We start from the raw sequence: 25,249 nt of genomic DNA, 5'->3' as shown, positions 1-25,249 counted from the left end.
TTACAATTCATTTTTATTTAGTTTTTAGAAAGTAACATACATTATATAAAAAAATTAACTACTTATTTTTTTAGTCGTTTCAATAATAAAAAATCATTTTAAATCATTCTTCCAAAACACTAATCTGTTCATATTTCTAAAAATAAAAAATAAATTAACTCCCCTAAAAAATAATTTTTTTTAATCTTAAAATAGTCGAGAAAAAAAGTAAAGCAAAAAAAAACAAAAAAACAAATTACTTATAATGAAAAAAACCATTGTTTTTTAATTATGAGACAATCAATATCACGAGGATAATGTAATATTTTATACACACATGAAAATTTTTTATGAGATTGTCTCACGGGTTAATTTTGTGAGACGTGTTTTTTATTTGAGTCATCCGTGAAAAAACATTACTTTTTATTTTAAAAGTATTTACTCTTATTGTAAATATGAGTTTAGTTGACTCGTCTCACAATAAACTTATTCATTAAACATTAATTTTCGTAATAGGTGCAATAACTTTAGAACAAATTTATAAATTCACATTAAATTTTATAATGGATATTTTATTTATATTATTCTTCTAAAAAAAGTATTACTCATGTTTTAAAACCCAAAGATAATAAATATAGTGATTTGTATTCAATAATTTATTATAAATAAATAAGATAAAATATAGCAAATATGCCAAACAATAACCCTCGAAGACTCATCCAGTTAGGCCAATCAAGCTTATGATTAATTGTCTGAATCTAAACCGAGAAAAAAAGTAGTCCTAGACTAGACTTTAAGCCTAGGATTATTTATTCATTCATCTTCAAAAAGTGTTTATATGTACTAATCCAATCATCTTCTTCAAAGGCCTTGATTCATAAATTTCAACAAATAAGATGGGCTATCATTATTCACATTAAAAACAACACACGTGATAAATTTTTCTCGTACTTTGTTCAAGATTAATGGAGCAGTGACTGTTTACAATTTCATGAGTGATAATTCCAAAGAAAAGAAAAGAAAGAAAAAAAAGAGAGAGAAAATTGAAAACCGGGCAATGTGTTTGAGTGGAAGCAAAGGTACGACTCCCCGACATCACCTCACTGCTTAATGCTTGTGGGGTTCTCAGGCAAGATTTCGGAATTTCTGCCGCTTCTGCTGATCATGTTTCTCTACTCTTTTTCTTTAAATTTGATTCTGTAGTCCGGATTTTTCTCTTGCGCGGAAACCACTTTGTTTTCTTCTCCATTTTCCCATATTTCTGGCTGTGTTTTTGTACCATCGCCCGGAATCTGTTTGGACCGGGAGCTGGTTCTTCCGGCGCCGGAAGCAGCTTTTTTCCGCAAAGGGACACTGCCAAGTTCAGTCTTTTACGAGACGGGGGAGTTTTGTTTGAACATTCTTACTTCTGGGAAAAAAAAAGAGTGAGCTTCAAGACTTGTGTTTTTCGGGTTGAGTGTTGCAGATCTGTGGGAGGTTAAAGGCGTGATTTTTTTGTTGTATTTGGAGGTTTTGGTGACTTGAGAGGGGTAGGAGGAGGGAAGCCGGGTGTTTCTGTGGATGGTGGCAGAGAGCCGCCGTGATAATGAGCGTAAGGGGGTGGCGGCGGCGGTGGGGCGGAGGTGAGCGTTTCACATGGAATGGAAGATCTTGCCGGCCGTGACATCGAGCGGGTATTTTCTGTTCCTTCAAAAATGTGATTTTTATGGCTATTTGTTTTCTTAGGAAAACAAACCATTGTTTATGTTGCTAAAAATCAACATCTACTCATTTTCTTTTCCTTTGCAAGCTCATAATATGAGATTTTCCAGAGATTTTAATTTCTACAGCCCCTGGGTGCGGACTACCTAATGCCATTTATTCCCTTGCATAATTCTCTTGATTATTCTAGCGTTGATTATTCTGTAATGTGCCTGTGGTTTGATTCAGATGGTAATTTGTGGGATCAATTGCCTTGTTAATTTAGTTTCTTATTCTTTTTCCTTTTGCTTTTTGGCCTTGAATTTACCAAATATTTTGTCAAGACTCGAATGATCAAACAACTAAATTGATAAAAGCAGTATTTAGACGCCTAGTTACTGGTTAACCTGTGTAAATCGAACAATCACGTACATTTTGTAGCTGAGATTAAGAGAATTCCATAAACGAATGCTTTACTTGGCGTAACACATTTCCAACATCGACCAATTCGAGCATTGAATGAATATATGAAAGATATGACAAACATCCCATCGGCTTGAGCAGAGAGCAAGTGTCAAGCATAGTAGAAGATAAGAACTAGTAGCTCATCCCTGTATCGAAAATAACCTGTTGCAACTTTCCAATTTCAAGTGCACTGGGGAACTTGTCGCATGCACTGAATAGGGAAAAACAAACATGCATTTTGAATTCCATTACGGTAGCTATCGTGGAAAAGTGAATTCTTATTGGTGTGAATTGTGATGTTTATATTTTATGAAAACTGGTGCTGTGCATGATTCATCAGTAACTTGAGATGCGAGAGTCAGTAATCGGAGATTGGATTTTAACTTTTGGTATAAGCTTTAAACTCATAACATGTATTTTTCTGCAACTTTGACTAATCATTGTTGGTATATCAGATTTTGTTTCTCACCTGCAAGTATCTTTGGTTATGATCGGTTTGTTTTACTCTATGTAGGCATTGATTGCTCTGAAGAAGGGTGCTCAACTTCTAAAATATGGTCGTAAGGGCAATCCTAAAATTTATCCATTTAGACTCTCTGATGTAAGTCCCATAGACTTGACATGATAATTTCATACTCACACTTCAACTATCATTTTTTTATGTACGCAGTTACTCGTTTTCTTTTGTTTCCTTCTCTTTTCTCCGACTCCTTTTGTTTCTTTATGTTTTTTTGGTTTATTCATATTGTTCATGTGTGACAGAAGTTATGTAAGTCATCCACTCAGAACATTTTCAGTCTCTTTGACAACTTTGTTCTTTGCCATGCTGATGGTTGTTTTAGTTTTAATATTGCAGGATGGAGCATCTTTAATCTGGATCTCTAATAGCGGTGAAAGACGTTTGAATTTAGCTTCAGTTTCAAGAATTATTGCCGGACAAAGAACTGTGAGATTTTGGAATTGCTATGTTATGTTAATAATATGCTTTTTCCTAATTTGTCTCAAAATATATTTTCACTTCACATTCATCATCTGCAGTACATCTAATATCTTAACTTCTGTTTTATTGATTCTTTTGAACTTGTGCCAGGCTGTGTTCCAACGAAATTTGCACTCTGAGAAAGACAAATTGGCCTTCTCCATCATTTATAATGACGGAAAACAGTCCCTTGACCTGGTTGGTGGCACCAAAAGTTTCCTTTAACAAATTTTCGTTATAGTTTTTGCTTCTTTATTATTGATCCATACCTGTTTCTTGTTTTGGCACCAGATCTGCAAAGACAAAGTTGATGCAGAAATCTGGACAGAAGGACTTAAGACGTTGATATCATCTCGACAAGCTGGGCGTTCAAAAATTGATGGATGGGGTGACGAAGGTCTCTATTTTGATGTGAGTTTTATGAATTATATTTTTTTTGATGTTGTTTTTATTCAGGCACTACCACTGTTCTAGTAAAATGACATACTGGTATGTCCATTAAGTTCCCAAACAATACAAATATTCGGAATGCTCTTAATTGTGGGCTCAAACAACATCTCTCCTCTAGTTCATCTGTCATGGAAAGGTATTGTAATGTTTTGACCTGTCATCTATATTACAGGAAAGCAGAGACTTGACATTAAATTGTCCGACTACTAGTTCTCTGAAGAGCTATCGTCCAGATAATTCATTTCGTTCAGATAGGTCATATGTAGCATTGGATCAAACAAATATGCAAGTGAAAGGATCTGGTTCAGATGCTTTGCGGGTTAGCATATCTAGTGTCCCCAGTACTTCCAGTCATGGTTCAGCACCTGATGATTGTGATGCTTCGGGTGATGTATATATATGGGGTGAGGTTTTATGTGATAATGTCGTCAAGGTTGGGCCAGAGAAGAATGCTACCGCCATTAGCACAAGGGCTGATGTTCTTCTCCCGAAACCATTAGAATGTTGCATCGTTCTTGATGTTCATCATATAGCTTGTGGGTCAGGCACGCCACTCTAGTGACGAGGCAAGGTGAAGTCTTCAGTTGGGGTGAAGAATCTGGAGGACGGCTCGGTCATGGAGTTGGGAAAAATGTATCGCAACCTCGTCTGATTGATTCCTTATCCTCCTGCAGTGTTGATTTAGTTGCATGTGGAGAGTTTCACTCATGTGCTGCTACAATGTCCGGTGAACTTTACACATGGGGTGATGGTACACATAATGCTGGGCTCTTGGGTCATGGCACAGATATCTGTCACTGGATACCGAAAAGAATTTCAGGCCTGCTGGAGGGACTTCGAGTTGCAAAGGTTACTTGTGGTACATGGCATACAGCGTTGATCACATCCACCGGACAGCTGTTTACATTTGGGGATGGAACTTTTGGAGCTCTAGGCCATGGCAATAGAGAAAATGTCTTGTATCCAAGGGAGGTCGAGTCTCTGTCAGGCTTGAGGACAATTGCTGTTGCATGTGGAGTTTGGCATACTGCTGCTGTTGTTGAGGTTATCGTAACCCAGTCTAGTGCGAGTGTTGCATCTGGGAAATTGTTTACGTGGGGTGATGGTGATAAGAATCGCCTTGGACATGGCGACAAGGAACCCCGACTGAGCCCCACTTGTGTGTCTGGGCTAATAGACTACAATCTTCACAAGATAGGCTGTGGGCATAGTTTAACTGTTGCGTTGACTACATCTGGTCTTGTTTTCACAATGGGAAGTACAGTCTACGGCCAGCTCGGAAATCCTCGATTTGATGGAAAAATGCCTTGCTTGGTAGAAGACAATATTACGGGTGAATATGTTGAAGAAATCTCTTGTGGCGCATATCATGTGGCTGTGTTGACATCTAAAAATGAGGTCTTCACGTGGGGTAAAGGAGCTAATGGGAGGCTGGGCCATGGCGATGTCGAAGATAGAAAGACACCAACTTTACTTGAAGCTCTAAAAGATCGGCACGTTAAATTTATCGCCTGTGGTGCGAATTACAGTGCTGCTATATGTCTTCACAAATGGGTTTCAGGTGCCGAGCAGTCCCAATGCTCGGCTTGTAGGCAGGCTTTTGGGTTTACTAGAAAAAGGCATAATTGCTATAATTGCGGATTAGTACACTGCCATGCTTGCAGTTCAAGAAAAGCAATACGAGCTGTATTGGCGCCTAATCCAAGCAAACCTCATCGTGTATGTGATTCCTGTTTTACAAAACTAAGCAAGTTGGAAGAAGCGGGATCGAACAGCTTGAGAAATGGCATTTCCCGAGTTTCTGGTGAAAACAAGGACCGGTTGGACAAGGCTGATTTGTGGTTGTCGAAGTCGTCGATGCCATCGCTGAACTTTGATTTGATTAAACAGTTGGATACAAAAGCAGCCAAACAAGGGAAGAAATCAGACACATTCTCTTTAGGTGGCTCTTCTCAAGTATCTTTATCGCAGTTGAGAGATGCTGTCATGTCCACGAACTTTGCTGTGCATCGATCAGTTCAGAAATCAATTCTTTCGCCTTCCAATGTTAGTTCTAGGTCTGTGTCCCCTTTCTCGAGAAAGGCAAGCCCCCCACGATCTGCAACACCAGTTCCTACAACATCAGGGCTTTCTTTTTCGAAAAGTATTACTGAGAGTTTAAAGAAGACCAATGAACTTCTGAGTCAAGAAGTGCACAGATTGCGGGCGCAGGTACATTTCTTGGCTTTACATTTTGAAAAGATTGCTCTTTTTTGTTTTCTTGTTTTGGTCAATTCTTGATCTTGAGCTTTGTTAGGTGGAGAACCTTCGAAAGCGATGCGAAAAGCAAGAATCTGAGATTCAGAATTCAGCTAAGAAAGCACAGGAAGCAATGATTTTAGCTGCCGAGGAATCTGCCAAATGCAACGCTGCCAAAGAAGTTATCAAGTCGCTTGCTGCACAGGTCAGGTTTAATTTCGTGTATTTTTGTGTAAATTTGATGTCCACTGGCTCAAGAAAATGTCCGATCTGGTTATTTCTGTATTCGAATCGCTCTCAAATCGTGTTCTTGTTTGTTTTATGATCGTAAAGAGAAGTTGATTGTCGACCCTTGATGTTTCATTTTCCAGCTGAAAGATATGGCAGAGAGATTGCCACCTGGTGCATACGACCCCGAAAGCCTCAAGCTAGTTTACCTACCGAATGGTCTACACTATCGGGGAGCAAATGGGGAGAGAATTTCTCGATCCGATTCAATCAATAGTTCTCACTCAGCCTCTTACCCTGCGAATGATTCAAATTTACAAAATGGCATTCTCGGATATCCGGAATTTTCGGGGAACACCATTGCGACGAATGAAAATCGTAGCTCAGTCACTCCTGGACTAGGACTCGCCACCTCTAACGAGACAACTGACCGCTCAGAAGAATCCGGGCATTACAAGGATGGCGAAAATGGCTTGAAATCTACGAACTCGGAAAATCCTGGTAATGCTAGTCATCAAGTTGAAGCTGAATGGATCGAACAATATGAACCTGGTGTTTATACTACACTTGTAACCCTTCGAGATGGAACTAGAGATCTCAAACGTGTGCGATTCAGGTACGTGGAATCGTCTTTTCTAGTTTCAAGGAACTATGTTGATGAACTTGTCCTAAATTGTTTAGTCTTAAAATCATTTCTTTTCAACTTTTGCTTGCCAGCCGGAGGAGATTTGGGGAACACCAAGCGGAACTGTGGTGGTCGGAGAACCGAGAAAAAGTTTACGAGCGATATAGCATTCGCGTGTCATCCGACAAGTCAACGGTTTCTGGCCAGGCTGGCCAGAGACAAGAAGGTGCTTTTTCACCTTCTTCCCAGTTTTAGTTAAAGCATATGTATAGTTGTATATTGAGAAAGTTGTCCGCTTTAACTTAGCGTAATTCCCAGTTTTATTTTAGTTTTGGTTTCCTTTTCTACATTTCTCACTCTCTCATTATTGTTTTTAGTTAGCTTTTCTTATTCCATTTTACACTGTTTTCAAGCGGTGTTGTATAGTGTGTGTACTTGTATACATGTTGCCAATTGTGATATTGTTCAGTTAAATAAGTTTCAAGCCGTGACCCATATAAATAAAATTCGAGCTATCCATGTATATGGCTATATGCTATTACTCAAACTTAAATCGCTCCAAAAACTATTTGGGAACAAAGCATATACAAACTTCACTTACAAAAGTTACTTTTTTAAAAAAGAGGTTTATGTTGGACATGTTAAATATTTTAATAATATCTACACAAACGTAACTATTTCGAGTTTGCAATCATATAAACTCACTCACACTAACGAAAAAAAAGAAATATATATAAAAAATTAATATTAATAGAAACAAAATTCCGGAATTCAGAACATGAATCCATGTCAAAAGATACGAGTAATACTGATCCTTCACAATTCCATATAAACATGATGTTATCTTATCCCTGTTTATTAAATTTCATAATTATCTATGGATATTTTTTACGGTAGTTATCTGGATTATTCTATGCTACACCTGGAGTACTTCTCCCTCATGATGTGGTCAAATATCAACCATTAGATCATCAAGACATATGTCAATTTCAATAAAAATATATGGATCTCACATGATCTAATGGTATTGAAATAGGGGAAGAAACACTCCCGGTGTAGCATAAAATAACCCGTAATTATTTATGGATATTTGAGTTATATTTAGAGATTTTTTCATATGTTCCCTTTCTTTTCTTTTCTTTCTTTTTTTTTTTTTTGCTATGAGTGATTTGATAATATATTATAAAATTTTAAAAATATACATAAAGTAAACAAGTATTAGGTAAAGTCTTATTTAGAATTTTAATTTATATCATATATATAATTTTAACGATGAAACCTTTTGTTTTATAATTTTCTGAAATAAGTCTTTCGTTTTTTAATATTTCAATCGTATATTTATTTATATTATATGTATATTTTTTAAAATTCAACTCTATATTTATCTATTTTTTAAAAAATTTTAAATTACTATATCACTGCTAATAAAAAAATATGAAAAATAACTAATTTGAAAATAACACAAATTATCATATTTATATAATTATTTTAACGGTATAATTGTAACGTCAGCAAGCATAATTCATAAAAAGTATTTTTCTAAAACTTTAAAATTTAAATAAGAAAAAACATTACATATACTTCTCATGCAAAACGTAACATACATGCATCTTTCTTTCAAACCTTTTTCCCAAAAATCTGATTTCTTGTGTTCAAGTCGTTCAAAACTCAATAAACTTGAACCGGATACATCAGGAATGCTTCACGTATCACCATCAAGCAACATATTCATAAATTTTTCAAGAAAACATGCATAGATCATCAATCAAACATCTAGGGTTTTACCTTAAAAATATATATATTTTTGAATGAGTTTCAAAACCGTAAAAACTTGCCTGGATTTGATTGTTTGGATTTAACCTGGACTGCAGAACGTTCTAGCCTCGATAAACTTGAAAAAATTTTGCCTTAGCCTTGATGCAGCCTTTGAAGCATGTATTAGAAAAAGAGGGGAAAGGAGAACGACGTCTAGAAATTTTGAAAAAAATGAATGGTGAAATTATTTTGACGCCTAAAAAAATTATGACTAATGGGCTTGAGAGTTGGCCCATTAGTTGCAAATAAACTTTTTAAAAAAAAAAAAATTAATTCTCCTTACCACAAAATACACTGCATCAAATTTGTATTTTAAGCATAAAATATTTTTCTTAACTCGTTTCGAAGGCTAGTCTCGTCCCTTTGGTCCAGAATTAAATATCAAACCTGAAAACTTTGAAAATATTATCACAACACATAAATTTCTCAGGCATTAACATAAATCACATAATTAAACATAACAATTAAATATTTTAAATAACATGCAATAAATCAAATAATTTAATTAATTTATCGTAATTAAGCTAGTGGACTTTTTTGACCTTATAAGCATGCATCGCATGGAAAGGGACGCGAATATTAGTATGTGTGTGTGTGTGTCTATATATATATATATATATATATATATATATATATATATATATATATCTTATTATTATCTTATTATAGTAGATACCATATAATTAACTATCTTCTAATTAATTGATGAAGTTTGATTTGAAATTACCGTTATATCTGAACTTAATTTTTAATAAAATATTATTAAGCAAATTAGTCATTTTATATGGATTTCTCTTTTTTATCCATTAGATGTTTTGTTATTTATCAAAATGACACTCACTTTGTGAACTTTGATGTTTTTTTATTTACAAAAATATCACTCACTTTATAAAATTGATATATCTATTGTGTTTTGTGAATAGTTGTTTATGAAAACACTATTTTTTTTATTTTTAAATTTTACAATTTTTTTTATTTTTTATTTTCATTAAAAAAACGGACTATACGAGCACATAACGCGTACAACAGAATACTAGTTGATTAATTAAAGTTGGGACGGTTATAGTAACTAGCTTCTAATTTGGTGAGGTCTTGATTAAAAGAATTACTATAATTATAAACCATGATATCAAAAAATTCCATAAAGCAATAATCGTCTTTATAAGACTAGAAACCAAGCGAAATGTTCAATATGTGACTCGTCCGAAGCAAGATCTTATTATTGCATAGTCTCTCGTTAGATAACTACTAAATATCATTTCTCATATATAAAGTTTGTATACACTTGACAAAACAACCGTTCTTTGAACAATAAAAAGGAAAAGTAATCAAACAAAAAAAAGGGCCCCGCAGAGGCATAGACAAGTTTGTAAGAGCCGAGGTGACGTGAAAAAAAATTTTCTAGCGTTGCGAGTTCGATTATCGTGTGGAGCATATTCTCTGCTGAAATATTGTGGGGTATGCTCTGGGGATTGATCATGTTGCTCCCTCCCTCAGGTCCATGCACCTCGTGCACATCCCTCGATTTAACCCCGCATTAGCCAATGTGCTTCTGACTCATGTGGGATGGGATCTCCTTTGGAGTCAACCCTTTTAAAATCAAACAAAAAAAGGGTGTATGAGTATCGGAAAAAGATCATCTGCTGTGGAGAGAGAAACAACATATGATACTGTGCATTAAAATATACATGATTTCAATATTTTATGTGTGTAATTAATTAAATAATTAATTATTTAGTCTTGTGATATGAATTACAGAAATCTATATTATTCTGTGATGTTTCTCTCTCAGCAGAGGATCCAGATCCATGAGTATCCATCTATAAAGATGGTAAGAGCAAATTTATGGATGCATTTTTTTTTTCCTAAAATAATATCGTTTTTAAATATTTCACTTATATCTTTATCTATAATTTTAAATTTAATAATATTATATTTATCTATATTTTTAAATTTTTTTGATAAAAACATAGGAAGAAAATTTAATAATATTATATTTATCTATATTTTTAAATTTTTAGACAATCACGTAACTGCTAAAAAAAAGGAAGAAATACCGTTAATTTTAAAATAACAAAAATTTTCATATCTAGATAGTATTTTAACTATATATAATTAAACCCCGTCAAAAAATAAACTATATATAATTAAACCCACGACATTTGCAAATGATATTTGTACAAATAAATACTAGAAAAATACACGGTAACTATAGACTTTTTTTGAGTTGGTCTTTTGTAAAAAATGGGTCAAACATATTCATATTTATAGTAAAAATTTATACTTTTGATATAAAAAATAATACATTCTAACGAGTGACCCAATTAGGGGATTCGTTTAATAAAATTTATCCGTAAAACCGTTTCACAAGAGTTTTTTTATTTTTTTTAAATAATTCTTGACTTTTAAAACTCTTCGAATTATTAACTATGATTAAAACTAAATATTTTTAAATTTTTTTTTTAGAAAAAAACAAAAGTAGTCTATTAGTCTTAAACTGAGAGAGAATTTGGGTAGTGGCTGAAGTAAACGGGCCTCTATATGGCCCATGGGCCCATTTCTTTGCTTCAGCCCATTAAAATTCTAATAATATATAAATTCAAGTTAAACTCCGTTTGTCGGGAATTCCCAAATCCAATGAATACAATATATTTCCATCAGCTCGGCCGATGCAACCCTAGCCGTAATTTGCACGCGCTTGATCGTTTATCTCAGAAATTGCTCGATTATGCAAAGTTTTAACAAATTGAGGTGGCTAGATGGGTTGGATTCGTCACATTTCCTTCATGCACTGAAGGGATTTGCTGACTCCTCCGCTCCACCGTCAACTCTCTTTTGCTCTATTTCCACTGTATCGCACAAAATGTACACATAAATCAGAAACTTGCAGATGCTCGTTTGTTGCTTGTTGCAGTGGTGTGGAAAAATGGCTGCGATGAAATCTCCCTCGGTATTTTACGCTGATTTTGATTTTTCAGAAGCTGTGAAATCTGGTTTTACATTTCTATGTTCGTGCGTGATCTTGATTGTTTTTGGGACATAGTTTACCTATAATGATTAGTTGATTTAAGCTTAAAGACTAAATCTTTATGTATAATGTTTAGTTAATTTAAGCTTACAACTATCATAATCACTTTTTAAAGGATTTTCAAACACTATCTTTTTGTTGGAATTTTTTGTCGTTGGACATGTTACTCTAGTGACACTCAATTTCTGGACATGCTTTTGCTTGATCGCATTTTTCTATACATAGTAGGAAAAACCCTGTGCAATGACAGCCCAAGGATGTAAAAGAAAGTTTGTGAATTGAGCAGTTTAATTGGCTGCCATTTGTTATTGCCCTTTGTATCCCATGGATTAGGGGACCGAAATGCAATTATCCCTTTCGACTGTTTTCAGGCGGTAAGAAATCGTCTGGAAATGGTCTATTCTAAGAATTGCTCTGGCAATATCCAATCGCCTTTTATCTATCTATCTATATATCTGTCTATTTATTTATTTATTTATCTATCTATCTATCTATCTATCTATATATTATCTATTCATGGTGGTGCTGAAGGTGCTTTGGCAAATGTTGGTAGCCTTAAACTGCCGGTGACTTGTTTTATCACAAATATATGAACTGAGGGCTTTTGTTGAGTATGTTCTTCATCATCTTCTTCTTCTTCTGTTTGTCCTCTGATATCTGTATTGTTCTTCGTGTTGCAGTTGTTATTGTTTGTAACATTTATTATTTTCATTTTGGTGCTAGCTATTGATGATTTGGGACTAGCTTTATGTGAATGTATCGATGATGCCATAACCCGCCGTCGTGATCCTCAAGATCAGAGGGGCGATAGCATGTCGAAACTGAACTGCGATTTTGTGACGTGAAGGGATGTGCTAAAGGAAGGGTTTGACATACCACAAGGCACGTTTTACATCGGCCAACCATTTTTGTAATGTATCCAACCGAAGCAAAACTGATCGGGTTTCCCCTCTCGTCTCCAAATGGATGGTTCATTAATGAGTCCTGTAAAAACTGGTCGGTCAATCTTGAATTTGTCAAAGTCAAAATGCAAGAAATCAAACAATGGGGGAAGAATATGACTGCCGTGCTATTCTTTTACCCAGGTTGGTCAGATATATATATTTATATTTTAAAATTTGTTGATTTATTTACAATTTGTTATTGATTATGTGACAAGTTAATATTCAATTTTTAAAAGTCAAATTATTAAACTATAATGCATATGTCGCATAGCGGTCTTAAAATTATTGGCAGACCACCTACTTTTTTGACATTACAAGTAGACATTTTCAAACTATAAATATGGTTTGACGCTATACAATGACTTTGTATGTTTTTTTTTTTTGGGACAAACGGCCGCAACCTATGTCTCATCAAATCAATCATGTACTAAAAAATTATTGATAACAATTCTTATATTTACGTTACAGTTGTAAATTTTAAATGCATATCTAAGATAGTTGCGTAAATGTCTGAGGTCCCATTAAATGGTCCGATGTTTATCAGTTCGAGAAACTGACTCTTCGTGTAAAAAGTATGTTGATCGAGGTGTGGAATTTATATATCTCGTGTGTATTATTTTACAAAGAGAATTTTTTATGTTATATTGTATTTTATTATTTATATTGTATTATTTAATATTTATATATACCACAATTAATATAATGACGAGTATTTCTTTTATACAACATAATTAATATCTGATATACCCTATTTAAGACTCAAATTTTCTAGTCAGATACAACATCACGTTGCAAGATAGAAGGAGTTGGTCTCATACTCTCATTCAGAAAATAAATTTTAATATTTTTTCTCCATTTTTTACATTTCAATTAAATCATCACTTCTATCCTTTTTTTTTTTTTTTTGCCCATTCTTACTGCGAAAAAAAAAAAAAAAAAAAAAAAAAAAAAAAAAAAAAAAACAAAAACAAAAAACAAAAACAAAAAGAAAAGAAAAGAAAGAAAACTCCCTGCATCTCATATATTTGAATTGAATTTTTTTTTTTAGTTTCTCCCAAATATGTAGTCAAAATTTTATATTTAGTATTATTTTTCCTACTCTTTTACCAATCACCTCTATTTAATTTTTTTTTTAATTACTGATTTGTTTATTTAGTTACAAAAATTTTTATTAAACAAAGGTAGAATGGAAAACTTCTTTGTAAAATTTAGGCGTCGTTTGGAACCGTATTTATAAAGCATTTTCAGAGAAAAAAATTTTAAAAAACTTTTGTAAAATATTTTTTGTTTTAAAAATAAATAACCATTTGAACAACTATTCTCTAAAAAAAATTTTGCAATTAAAAAGTAAAATATTTTGATTATACAGTTGTCTTTAATTTTAAAAACATAATAAAAAAAGAAAAACACATTTCATTGTTTTTCATGCAGAGACAGAGAGAGCCATAAATTGCAGAGAGAAGAGGGGCAGTGGGTAGCAATAAAGTAATGCGTGTCCAGTCCGTGGCTGTGGCGAGTAAATAAAAGCCCTCCATTTTTGTCTTTGGATTTCCCTTTTAAAATCCTACTTTTCATAACTGATGATTAATTACGACAACCTTCGTTACGTTAAAAGATGGGGCATGAATATTATTAGACTTTTCTGAACAGAAATTCTGTACTATTCTCGTCCAACAAACCTTAATACGCGGTCCTAATTGCTCCAATAAATGCTTCTCATTCCCATCATTCTCAGACGCCACACCAGCGAGAGCGTTTTTTTGATTCATGGGGTTCATTTTTCTCCCATTCTGATCATTGAAAATTGAGTGGATTTTGTTTTCATACATCAAGTTTCAGTCTTTGGGGCATTTCTCGGTGTAAATCGGGGTGGTTTCTGTTGTTAAGAGACGGGTTCTTGAAATTAAACTGTCTTTTTGTTTTCCCGATTGCTTTCCTGCGTTTCTTGTGAATTTGTGTTTTGTTCGGGGTGATTTGAATCTTGGGTTTTCTTCTGGGATTGTTTTAAATTTGTGTTTGCTGGAAGAAGAAGATTAGGTTTCTTGAATTCTGGTTGCTTTTGTCCTTTTTATTCAGTTAAGGTTTTTGTACTTGTTGGCAAGGTTTCCCTATGTTGTAATCGGAGTCTATTTTCGACAAAAGACAGAAATAAAATTATGTGATTGTTTGAGGTTTGTTGATCTTTCAAATTCTGTTCCGTTTGAATCCGAAAGATGGTGGGTGCGGATCTTCACGAATCATCGTCATCTTCAAGCTTTGGCTTCTCCATTTTGAACAGGCGCCGTGATCAGGTCCATTCCGTGGAGTCTACACACGAGGCCACTGTTCAAGAAACTGAATTGGAGGCCTTTCAAAGAAAAGTATCCGAACGGTTTCAAGATTTATCAGATGCGGACTCGAACGATCTTCTCTCGATTCCATGGATTCTGAAGCTTTTAGATTCATTCATATGTTGCCAAGAGGAATTCAGGATCATTGTTTTCAACAACAAGGGCCAATTAAGCACGCCCCCTATGGATAAACTCATTTCGGATTTCTTCGACAGAAGCGTCAAGGCTTTGGATGTTTGTAACGCAATCCGGGATGGGATCGAGCAGATCAGGCAATGGCAGAAACAGCTGGAGATTATTCTATGTGCATTAGATAAGCAGAGGAGTATTGGTGAAGGCCAATTTAGACGTGCAAAGAAGGCTTTAGTTGATTTGGCCATTGGAATGCTGGACGAGAAAGAGTCTAACTCGGCTCTTGCTCATAGAAATAGGTCTTTTGGTCACAGTTACATGCAGAGGGAACAGAGGTCGGTTGGCCATTTCAGGTCGTTGTCGTGGAGCGTGTCAAGGACGTGGTCTGCTGCTAAGCAACTGCAAGCCATTGGCAGCAATTTGGTGGCTCCAAGGGCGAACGAGGTGATATCCACAAATGGACTAAATGTAGCTGTTTATACAATGAACTATGTTCTTTTGTTTGTGATGTGGGCTCTTGTGGCCGCGATCCCCTGTCAGGATCGTGGCCTCCATACCGTAGTGAGGCAGTATTTTCGGGCCATCCCGATTCTCTCCCTCCACGAGAGAATCTTGGAGCAGTCAAAGAAACGGGACCGGAGAAATGCTTGTGGATTGTTGAAGGAGATTCATGAGATTGAGAAATGTGAAAGAAACATGAATGAGCTTACTGATTCCATCACGTTCCCGTTGAGTGAGGAAAAGGAAAATGAAGTGAGGCAAAGAGTTCAAGATTTAGGAGTTGTGTATGAAGCCATAAAGGAGGGATTGGATCCGTTGGAACGCCAGGTTAGAGAAGTGTTCCATAGGATTGTGCGTGGCAGGGCCGAGGGTCTGAACTCGATTGGGCGAGCAAATTCCCGTTAACTGATATGCAAGTCAGTGTAACCATCCCTGCGGTTTGTTGAATTTGTAGAGTTTCTACGATTCTCCGTTTCCTAGGAATACAGAAACATCGTCGCCGCGAGCTAACTTACCTAGAATTAGATGTGTTATTCATCTATAACGAGAAATCATTATGTAAAGAAAGTAGTAGAAGGACAAACTTTCCCATGTCATGATGGCTCTATGCTCTTCATCTTTTCTTTTTGTTTTTAAAATGCATCGTGAAATTATGGAGCAAGTTTTCATTTATCAATGCTCGACTTTTCTCTCTTTCTTTCTTTCTTTGCTTGCTTTTTTTTTTTTTTTGGTAAATAGAATTAGAATACCTACAACTCTTGATGTCGCATTAGTGCCACTGTTGTTTTTATATAAAGCCATGTTCATGAATAAATAAGAATGATCACCGTATTTTCCCAGTGAAATATCCTAATTTTTTTAGATTGATCGCATATTGCTGGAGGGCAGATGTTTGTGTAGCCTTTACCACTTTAGAAATTGCGAGGTTTCATTTCGAAGCAAAATATGATATGCTAATCATAATTATTAGTGAATACAGATGCACAAAAAAATATTTTATAAAACAGTACAAGAATAATACATCAGGTCAGTCTCTGATATCCTTCCCTTCCAACATACTAGCACAGTGATCGAGGAATTCACGTCGTATCATGTATGTATATAGATACATTTAAGAGAGTTCTTCGTCTCTACTTATTTTTCATGCACAAATCATATATATAATCCTATAGCTATTTCACTTTACAGCAAGAACTAATACTGCTGTTCTTACAGTTCAACAATATCCAGAACTATAGAATGGTACTAAAAATTGCTAATCTGATAGTGACGAAGGCAGCATTCAAGTTCCATTATATGTCTAGTAGTGGAAATGGATCATTACCACAACATAGAGCGAACTCTCCGCAAAACACGCGCTGGTTTCTGCTTCTCTACTATAGGGATAACATTCTCCATAAGCTGAAAGAAAGACAATTATTACAAACTCAAAAATGAGTTACTGTTGCGTGTGAAGCCGAAGTGAGAAAACAAAATATCCACATGCAAAAAAAGCTTAAACACTACACCTTAACTTGGATTTTCCTGAGATGGCACTAAAGAAGAGCAACAATTTAATGTCGTATTACAGAGTATCACATTTAAAACATACTAACACCCATTCTGAAATTACATGTAAATTCAAAAGAGTGTATATCTGTTTGTCATCTAGAAAAGATCTCCTCGGTAAAAGAAATTATAAGAAAGCAATTATATTCCTAGGAAATATTTACAGAAGAAAATTGGTACCTGCTTGAGCCGCTTCTTTGTCAGCTTCTCCTGGTACAGGGAAATTCATAGAAACAAAATTTATCTCAGTTGAAGGAGTAAATGCAAACAATCTAGATCTACAAGAAATTTTACACAAAGAAGTAAAAAATAAACGCCATTGACACTAAACATCCCAAGACGCATAGTGCTACAATGACAGAGCCATACTACTTTTAAATAACACAGAGAGATAAAAAAAGGACAAACACTAACAAGATGAAAAGATTCAGCAATGCAAAAAATCAAGGAGATGCAGAAAATAGTTTGTTTAACAAGCCTCTTCTAACAAACCTATCTTAAATCCAAGTAACAATTAACTAAAAAATAGTGAAAGGGTCCACCATGATTCCCTAAAAGAGCATTAAATATAAAAGAAAACTAAAAAAAAACTTTATTATCTTCAAAATATAGGTTGGTTAATGAATAGTCATACTCCCACGAATGTTTTACTACGAATCAAGTCTTTGGAGCATATTATATGGATATCAGGAAAGACATTTGATAAGGAAAATTAATAGCTCTTAAAAAAAAGTCAACTGAGTACTTTAAAGGGCAAGGATGATCTTCTACACAGTAAGTTGATGCCAAATAAAGGTGAATGTTTTAAATTTTAAATAAAAAATACAAGATGCACCAATCGGCCAGTCCACCAAGCCAGAGCCTAATGTGGACCATGGTTGATAGTTTCCCTCAGAACATAATTCGAGATTGATGGTGTGTCATGCCTTTAAACTTGCCCATAGTGTAACTTTGTAAACAGAAAATTAAATAAGAAAATTCCGGCAGATACTCAAGATCCTTAACATTAAAGATTGGTCCTAAACTATGGGGATGTGCAGACAAATAAATTTTGCAGCTTTAGTTTTCAGCGACCAAATAAAAACTAAGCAAACCACGCAGGTCAGTAAACACAGTAGGGAATCATAAATGCCAAGAAAATAAAAATAAAAATAAAATAAAAACAGAAGAGTTACAGACATAAAAAACCATCATGATACTCCACAAGCTGGAATTGTAAGCAAGAAAAGCTCGTTGAGCTACCTTTTCTATAAGTAGCCGCTCATTTTCTTCCTCTAGCTTCACTGCCATTGACTCCAATTCAACTTGATAAGCCTGAACATATGCAAAACCCAACACCCAAAATAATTCAAAAACATAAACAACACAAAAACCAAATCAATAAAAACGAGCAGCAATCGAAAAGAAGGAAATCCCACCTGCTTCCGCTCTCTTGATCTGGCGGCACTCTCCCTATTCTTAATCATCCTTCTTTGCCTTTGCTGTGCCGCCTTATCCAAGGGCTCCAACAAACTCAGACTCCGTCTCCCTCTTCCGCTTCCCAACCCCCCAACATCCAATCCTACCCCAATACCTATTCCCACAGCTCCAGAACTCTTGTAAGAATAAATCCCCCCGCTCAACTTCTCCTCCTTAACGTCCACCGCAGCCACCGCCTCCTCCTCCTCCTCCTTTGCCGCAGCTTTCACCAAAAAATCCTCTAAAGTCATCATCTCCTCCTTCGGCTGCTGCCCACTCTTTTTCCCATCCACGATCTCTCTCCAAACTTCCTCCGCTGTTCTCCTCACCAACTTCCGCGGCTCCTCTTCTCCATCGCTACTTCGAGACACAGCTCCAACAGCATCCAAAAGAGTGATCTCCGCATTCAATAAAGTGCCAGTACAACTCTCTGCCTCACCAGCAGAACGGCGATGGTCTTGATCAGGGCTCGTATTCCTTTCCCCATATGCATTTCTCAAAAACCCATCCAAGGTAACTAAATTATCGTGAGCATTGCTGGTGCTGTCACTTTTAAGAAAATCTATAGCACCAGAAGTAGAAGAGCAAGCGGACAGCTTCCGCTTAAGATCAGATTTCCGAGTAGCCGAAGAAGCCATAAGCTTCGACGACGCCATTTCAATAATCGAACAATTGGAAAAAAAAAATTACAAATTTGAGCTTGATCCCAATATGTATCCCAAAATCCTCGTCAGCTTAAAATGCGTGGCACTGTAGTGGATAAAATCTGTATGATTGTGTAATTTTGCAGACAACCTAGGGTTTTGCGAATATTTGGGGATTATGTGCAGGGCAGGCCATTCGGTTTTCTTTTGGTTTTGTAACTGACACAGTACGGACACGATTCGGTTCCTCGCAGTTGAAGTCGCATTCCAGAACTCCTCCCCTACCGGTAATGCGACTTTGAGCCAAATTAGAGGAGATGCTGCACGCTTTTTTGACCAAGCCCAGCGCACTTACTTCGCCCATCTTATTGGTGAAGTAAGTGGGCTTTAGCTTTGGGCTCACAAATCTAATAGAAATTTAAGGTATGTATAAATACAGCCATACAGGGAACAGACACCGTGAAACAAATAATTGGAAGTTACGAAGATGCTAAAGTTGGTGAAGTAGAGCACTTGGTCAATAGTTATGACTTTGATTTCTTTTACTGATGTTTTTCTGGATGAGTCTATCGCATAAGATTTATGTAGTGTGGTTTATGTCATTAGCGTTGTTTCTAAGAGCTGAGTTATCTAAAAAAAAAAAGCGGCTGCATGTTCCAAAGTTATCTACAAGATAAGAAAAACTGGAACCAATGGCCTTGAGGGGTTTATGAGTTGGTAGAGTAAGAAAACATTGGACTAATGGTCAGGGATTTGATTATCTATTACCAATAATACTTTAGCAGACGAGTCTGTCGCATAAGATTTGTCTAATAGGCTTAGATGACTAACATAATTTGCATGATATTGCATTAGCGGTTAACATGAAGGCAGGAGCGGATCCAGAAATTTTGTCCAAGGAGGGCAAAGAACCAAAGATAAAAAATAGTTCATATGTTTCAATTATATAGATTTGTTTTTTTAAATTCACAAATTAAGAAAAATCATTGGAAAAATAAATTTACACACAAAATTCATAATTTATCCTACTCGATTCATTCAAAAATGGTTACATTTTTTTCAAAACTTATTTAATAGGAGTATATTAGTAAAAGAGTAGAAACAAGATTACTAATTAAATATATTATATAAGCTTATATGTTTTAGAAAAAGTAAAAAAAAATGTGACCTATATAATCGAGACACAAACAAACTAAGAAATATATTATTTTCAATACACGTAATTGAACTATCATTCAGATATTCATATCTGAATATTGTATTACGAAGATGATTCTTAAATGGCAAAAAGAGTGGTAAACTTTGACTTCTAGATCATTGACTTAATTTTATGTGCATAATTTTAATTTTAAATTAAATCTAAAGACATACTAGTACTTTGATATCAAAACTCAAGGAGGGGCATCTGCCCTCCCTTGCCCCTTAATAGATCCGCTCATGCCTGAAGATTTATTCGATGCACACTGAATGATAGCGGTTGTGAGTTTAATAACCATAAAAAATGGAACCAAATAGAATGAATATTTTAAAATCACATAAAAAAATCTTCCTTGATGAAGTGCTTTATTTTTTAAAAAAAATAATTATAATCGTGTTCTTTTTAAAAAAATCACATTGCAAATTTTAGATTATAATATTGCCACGAGTTTACTCTTCTGATGACTCAAGAAAGTATAATCTTGGAAGCTTCAATTTATTATAAATCTAAATATAGTAACATAAATACATAATGCCAATAATAGAAACTTGATCAAAAGGGTTTTGCACAAGTAGATATATATATAATATATCAACTATATATTTCCTTGTTTGTAACACCTCCACTAAGCGGCGGTGGCGCCGTGGCGGTATCAAAACTTTTGTTTCTAACAAAAAGTTATAACTTTTTATTTGTACTAATCGATAATTCCGATTTATTTTAATATCGAGAGTCCGTTTGGTTAAAAAGTTAGGAGGATAAAATATATATATTTTTTTTAAACATAATTCTTAAAATTATTGTGTTTGGTTACAAAAATATTTTTTTTAAAAAAAAACTTAAATTTTTTTTTTTTAAAAAAAACAAGAATTTCTAGCTTAATTTTTGGACGCCGTGACCTCGAATAAATTGGGATCGTTGATGTTGTCGACTACGGGACACTATCTTACCTATAGTATCAAAGTCTATGTTTAGTTTCTTGGAAAGTTCAATTTTCTTTTATTTTTCAAAATTTTATAAGCTTATTATTCTATTTAAAGTGTGAAGAATTTGCTTCGAGCAAAGTTGGATTTTTTCGTAAATTTCGTCACCCTAGAGTTGGTAAATTGATGTAGAAATCAATTACCACCTCCCAAGAGTCTCATCTATATATGTATGTCAGCGTTAGCCCATGTTTTGACATATAAATTAAAGAGGAATCAAAATCGATACGTTCTCGATATTTTGTTTTGTTTTTTTTTTTTTTATGGAGTCATATATAAGACATAACATCTCACTATGTAGATGAAATTTCTCTTTTTTTATTGTTTTTTTAAATCGAGTAAGAGATGTTGTTAACACTGGATCATATATATTTTAAACTGAGAATAGATGGGAAAAAATATCGATTTTTTTATATATCGAGGTTACCGCATTGAATTTATCGATTTTTCGATATACCAAAAATTAATTATGTACGGTATGATAATGATATCGAAATTTTTGATTCGGTATATACCAAAATACAGACAAAGTGGCTTAAAGATCTAAGCGATCGCATGCATATATAATTAGTGAATAAATTAGAGATATGAAATATGCATGCACTTGTTAAGCATATCACACCAAAAAGAAGCCTCTACGTTAGGACAACACATTCGGTAGCTTGTAATAAGTGGTCGAGGTTTTATAACTTTTCTTGAATGTAGTAATCTTATGTACATGTCTGGATATTAAGACTCCACGTGGAAAATAAACGTATAAATATCAAAATGCATGGCAATTATTTACGTGGGTTGACAACCGAAAATACACGGGATTTGTTGGAAGACTTTTCATGTGTATTTGCCAACTTTTCTTAGTGATCAAGATCCTTACCCAATCATTTTTTGGGGGTTAAGTTTGCCCAAAATAGTTAACAAAAAAAAAATTACCTTTCTTTTGTTGGATACGTATATAATACATTGTCAATTATTTCTTTATACACTTTATATTTTTAATTCTACAACATAATTAAGTGCCTACCTCTTGTATAATAATTTCATGATTTTCAACTTAGCATGTTTTGATCATATGGGCAAAAAAAATTTATATATATATATATATATAATTTTGATATGATGATCACTTATCGTAAGTATCTAAGTATCAAGTGAGGTAACATTATAAAATCGCAGATCGAATAGCAGCATATGCATATATGCATGAAAGAAATCTTAATTGGTAGAGTTAATTAGTTAATTAATTAAACTCTAAAATAGTATAACCAATATTCAACTAAAGTCATGCATATATTGTGCAAGAAGAGACAAGAGGATAGACATAAGCAGCAGCCATTATCCTTGCCAAACATCTTCCACAAGATTCTCTCTCTTTCAAAACTATACATATATAAATAGATGAGATGCAGCTCTTGATTTATCCAAAATAGATGACGTGAAATACAAACTTAATTTAAACTGCCCTTTATCTGTCTTTAAACGTTGGCTGATTTCACAGGCAACATATATAGGATATAAACTACATTGTTTCCAGATGATTACAACTGTTGCATATGATTAATATAGTTTCACTCTTTGTTCGTCGGATTCGAAGCTGCTTCTTCGTCGTACTCTGCAACCAAGAAAACACACGGGAGATGTGGCAAGGATTCAGAAACTCAGTGATCAGGAAGAAAGGTCGGCTTTTCGTGTAATGATCGATAATGATAATTGATACATGATTATTATTTTTTTCCTCTTAAAAGTACTAGAAGTTTATTTTTCTTCAATGATACAAGTTAATGGAGTTCAATTTCATGATTGTAATAGTTGTTATAACCATCCCGATACCTAGTAGTATCCTCAAATTGTGCCTTTGATTTATTGTGTGCACTCTTCAATTTTTGCCTCTTCAAGTATCTTTCCTTATTACACATGCACTTCAAATTAATATATATATATATATGGAAAATTGCAAATTTAATCCGGTATGTTTGTTATTTTGCGATTTTGGTTTTTTATGTTTTCACATTTCAGTTTTAGTCCTGAATGTTTTGATTTTTGGTAATGTTGGTTCTTTTTATTCGAAAATGCTTACGTGGCACTGTACACGTCAGCTCCACATCAACACTGAATTGGTGCCACGTCGGAAAAATGACTAAAATTGCCAAAAAAATAAAGATAGCAGACTAAAACTGAAATCTGAAAATATAAAGAACTAAAATAGTAAAGTGATAAACATACGAGACCAAAAAAGCAATTTTCCAATATATATATATGATTGACAAATTTTATTAACATTCATTTTATGCAGACAGGAAGAAAATGAAAGAATCTGGCAGAACCCTCAATGTCAATGATGAATATCTTTGTGCAGTGAGAACCAAATCCTACGCTGATTTCTTCTTAAAAGTTCAGTTGATGGTAAACAATCCATCTTCATCGCGGACCAATATCTTCCACGGCGCCGGGCTCGCAGAAATAATCCTTCAGCCCGGCCAAGAAACCATCACACAAGTTCTTGATCAATCGGCCCTTGTTTCGACCAAATCATCGCTTGATCTCAAATCCCTTATGTTAAACTACTTTGATACAAGTGCAGAAGCCTCAAAATTCTGCAGCCAACTTCTCGAAATCTTGAGCGAAATTCGAGCCGATCATGGATTCATCAACCAAGTAATTATGGATTCAATCACGCACTACTCCTCCAACCAGTTGAGCTTCATTGCATCCGAGCTGCAGCAGCATTCTTGTGCTATTCTAAAAGACCCCTTCTCCTATATGAGCAAACAAGATTTCGATCACATCCACGAGAGGCATTCATCTGTCGTACAACATTTGAAGTCTAAGAGGAAAAGGGTGGCAAGAAAAATAAAACTGATCAAATATTTTAACAAGGCTTCGGGGGTTTGCGCAACAATAGCCTGTGGTGTAGTCGCTGCAGCAGCCATGTTCTTAGCAGTACACACTCTCACAGCTCTACTAATGGGGCCGGCAGTACTCTTGAGTTTGCCTATGAAACCGCTGAAGAAAAAGATCGTAAATCTCGGGTTCTTGAAGTCATCATTTGGATCTTTGAGAAGAACACTGGGGCTGCTCGATGTAGCAGCAAAGGGTGCATATATCTTGAACCGGGATTTCGACACGATGAGCCGGCTCGTCGGCCGACTTCAAGACGACATCGAACGCAACAAGACAATGATTCAGTTCTGTTTGGAGAAGAGGGAAGATTATAGGCTTTGTTTTCAAGTGTTGAAGGAGCTGAAACAGAGTGAATTAGGGTTCAAGAAACAGGTGGAGGAGCTTGAAGAGCATGTGTACCTCTGCCTTGTTACCATCAATCGAGCTAGAGCAATGGTGATCAAGGAAATTTGCCAATAGGCATGTATATTAATAAAATGCCTTCCAAAATTAATTAATTCTTTAATTTTTTTTCCATATAAGTAGATATATTTTATTCTTTTATATTTTCATACAAGAGGAAAAGGGGTTTTCTTTTCTAATTTCTACCTAGCTAGGTAATTTATAGTTTGGCACGTTGACTTTGGATGTGTATTCTAATGATCATTAGTTAAAATTAAATACTTCATTAAACTAGCATTCCATTTCAGACAATGTTCATTGTATATATATTTGTTTTGGGGATTAGCCTTTACATTTGGCAATCAATAAATCAATATTCTCATTCTTACCACTTGCAAAAAATTGTTGCCCTAGCTAATATCCAAAGATACGCCTTTTTTCCCCCTAAAAATTGGTTAATTCGGTTTAATCAATAACTGATCGATCGAATATATATTCGATCGGTAGATGATATTGTATGTTATTTTAATTATTAATATAATATTAAATATGTTCATATTCTATATAATACTAGATATTGAAAAAACATTCTATTATTGATCTAATTTTCATATAGATTTTTGAAGAAAACATACATAATATAACTTATTTTAGAGCTTGCAATACACTCCCTCCATCGAACACAAAATTATCTAAATTTTGCATTCTGTGTAAGGATACTGACTAATATTGGTTAATACTTTAA

The 25,249-nt window shown here is 34.6% G+C and overlaps 3 protein-coding genes and 1 pseudogene across 3 annotated transcripts; 3 read left to right on the top strand and 1 right to left on the bottom strand.

Annotated features, from left to right (window-relative positions):
• The first annotated feature begins 779 nt into the window (after positions 1 to 779).
• LOC140876167 (PH, RCC1 and FYVE domains-containing protein 1-like) lies at positions 780 to 7,118 on the top strand (annotated as a pseudogene).
• Positions 7,119 to 14,006: 6,888 nt separating this feature from the next.
• On the top strand, positions 14,007 to 16,070 carry LOC140876168 (protein ROH1D-like). The gene has a single exon (XM_073280049.1). It carries the CDS (start codon positions 14,645 to 14,647, stop codon positions 15,797 to 15,799), a length of 1,155 nt encoding a protein of 384 aa, XP_073136150.1. The 5' UTR covers positions 14,007 to 14,644; the 3' UTR covers positions 15,800 to 16,070.
• Positions 16,071 to 16,389: 319 nt separating this feature from the next.
• Positions 16,390 to 19,268, bottom strand: LOC140874520 (G-box-binding factor 4-like). The gene is made up of 4 exons (XM_073277819.1): positions 18,361 to 19,268; positions 18,185 to 18,256; positions 17,123 to 17,152; positions 16,390 to 16,795 (listed from the first exon to the last, which is right to left on the bottom strand). The coding sequence occupies exons 1-4, from the start codon at positions 19,054 to 19,056 to the stop codon at positions 16,715 to 16,717; spliced, it is 879 nt and encodes a 292-aa protein (XP_073133920.1). The 5' UTR covers positions 19,057 to 19,268; the 3' UTR covers positions 16,390 to 16,714.
• Positions 19,269 to 22,671: 3,403 nt separating this feature from the next.
• On the top strand, positions 22,672 to 24,720 carry LOC140876272 (UPF0496 protein At1g20180-like). The gene is made up of 2 exons (XM_073280190.1): positions 22,672 to 22,899; positions 23,516 to 24,720. The coding sequence occupies exons 1-2, from the start codon at positions 22,776 to 22,778 to the stop codon at positions 24,580 to 24,582; spliced, it is 1,191 nt and encodes a 396-aa protein (XP_073136291.1). The 5' UTR covers positions 22,672 to 22,775; the 3' UTR covers positions 24,583 to 24,720.
• The last annotated feature ends 529 nt before the right edge of the window (positions 24,721 to 25,249 follow it).

Source organism: Henckelia pumila, chromosome 1 (assembly GCF_033568475.1).
Source record: "Henckelia pumila isolate YLH828 chromosome 1, ASM3356847v2, whole genome shotgun sequence".
NCBI lineage: Eukaryota > Viridiplantae > Streptophyta > Magnoliopsida > Lamiales > Gesneriaceae > Henckelia > Henckelia pumila.
This window is presented reverse-complemented; position numbering and strand designations above follow the sequence as displayed.

What these genes read in the sequence shown, in the direction of transcription:
- LOC140876168 (XM_073280049.1), top strand. Translation starts at nt 14,645, where the DNA reads ATGGTGGGTGCGGATCTTCACGAATCATCGTCATCTTCAAGCTTTGGC.
- LOC140874520 (XM_073277819.1), bottom strand. Translation starts at nt 19,056, where the DNA reads ATGGCGTCGTCGAAGCTTATGGCTTCTTCGGCTACTCGGAAATCTGAT. An exon ending in AGCGGCTACTTATAGAAAAG is followed by an intron (nt 17,153 to 18,184) that starts GTAGCTCAACGA and finishes TCCCTGTACCAG; the next exon opens with GAGAAGCTGACAAAGAAGCG. An exon ending in CAAAGAAGCGGCTCAAGCAG is followed by an intron (nt 16,796 to 17,122) that starts GTACCAATTTTC and finishes TCTTTCTTTCAG; the next exon opens with CTTATGGAGAATGTTATCCC.
- LOC140876272 (XM_073280190.1), top strand. Translation starts at nt 22,776, where the DNA reads ATGATTAATATAGTTTCACTCTTTGTTCGTCGGATTCGAAGCTGCTTC. An exon ending in CTCAGTGATCAGGAAGAAAG is followed by an intron (nt 22,900 to 23,515) that starts GTCGGCTTTTCG and finishes CATTTTATGCAG; the next exon opens with ACAGGAAGAAAATGAAAGAA.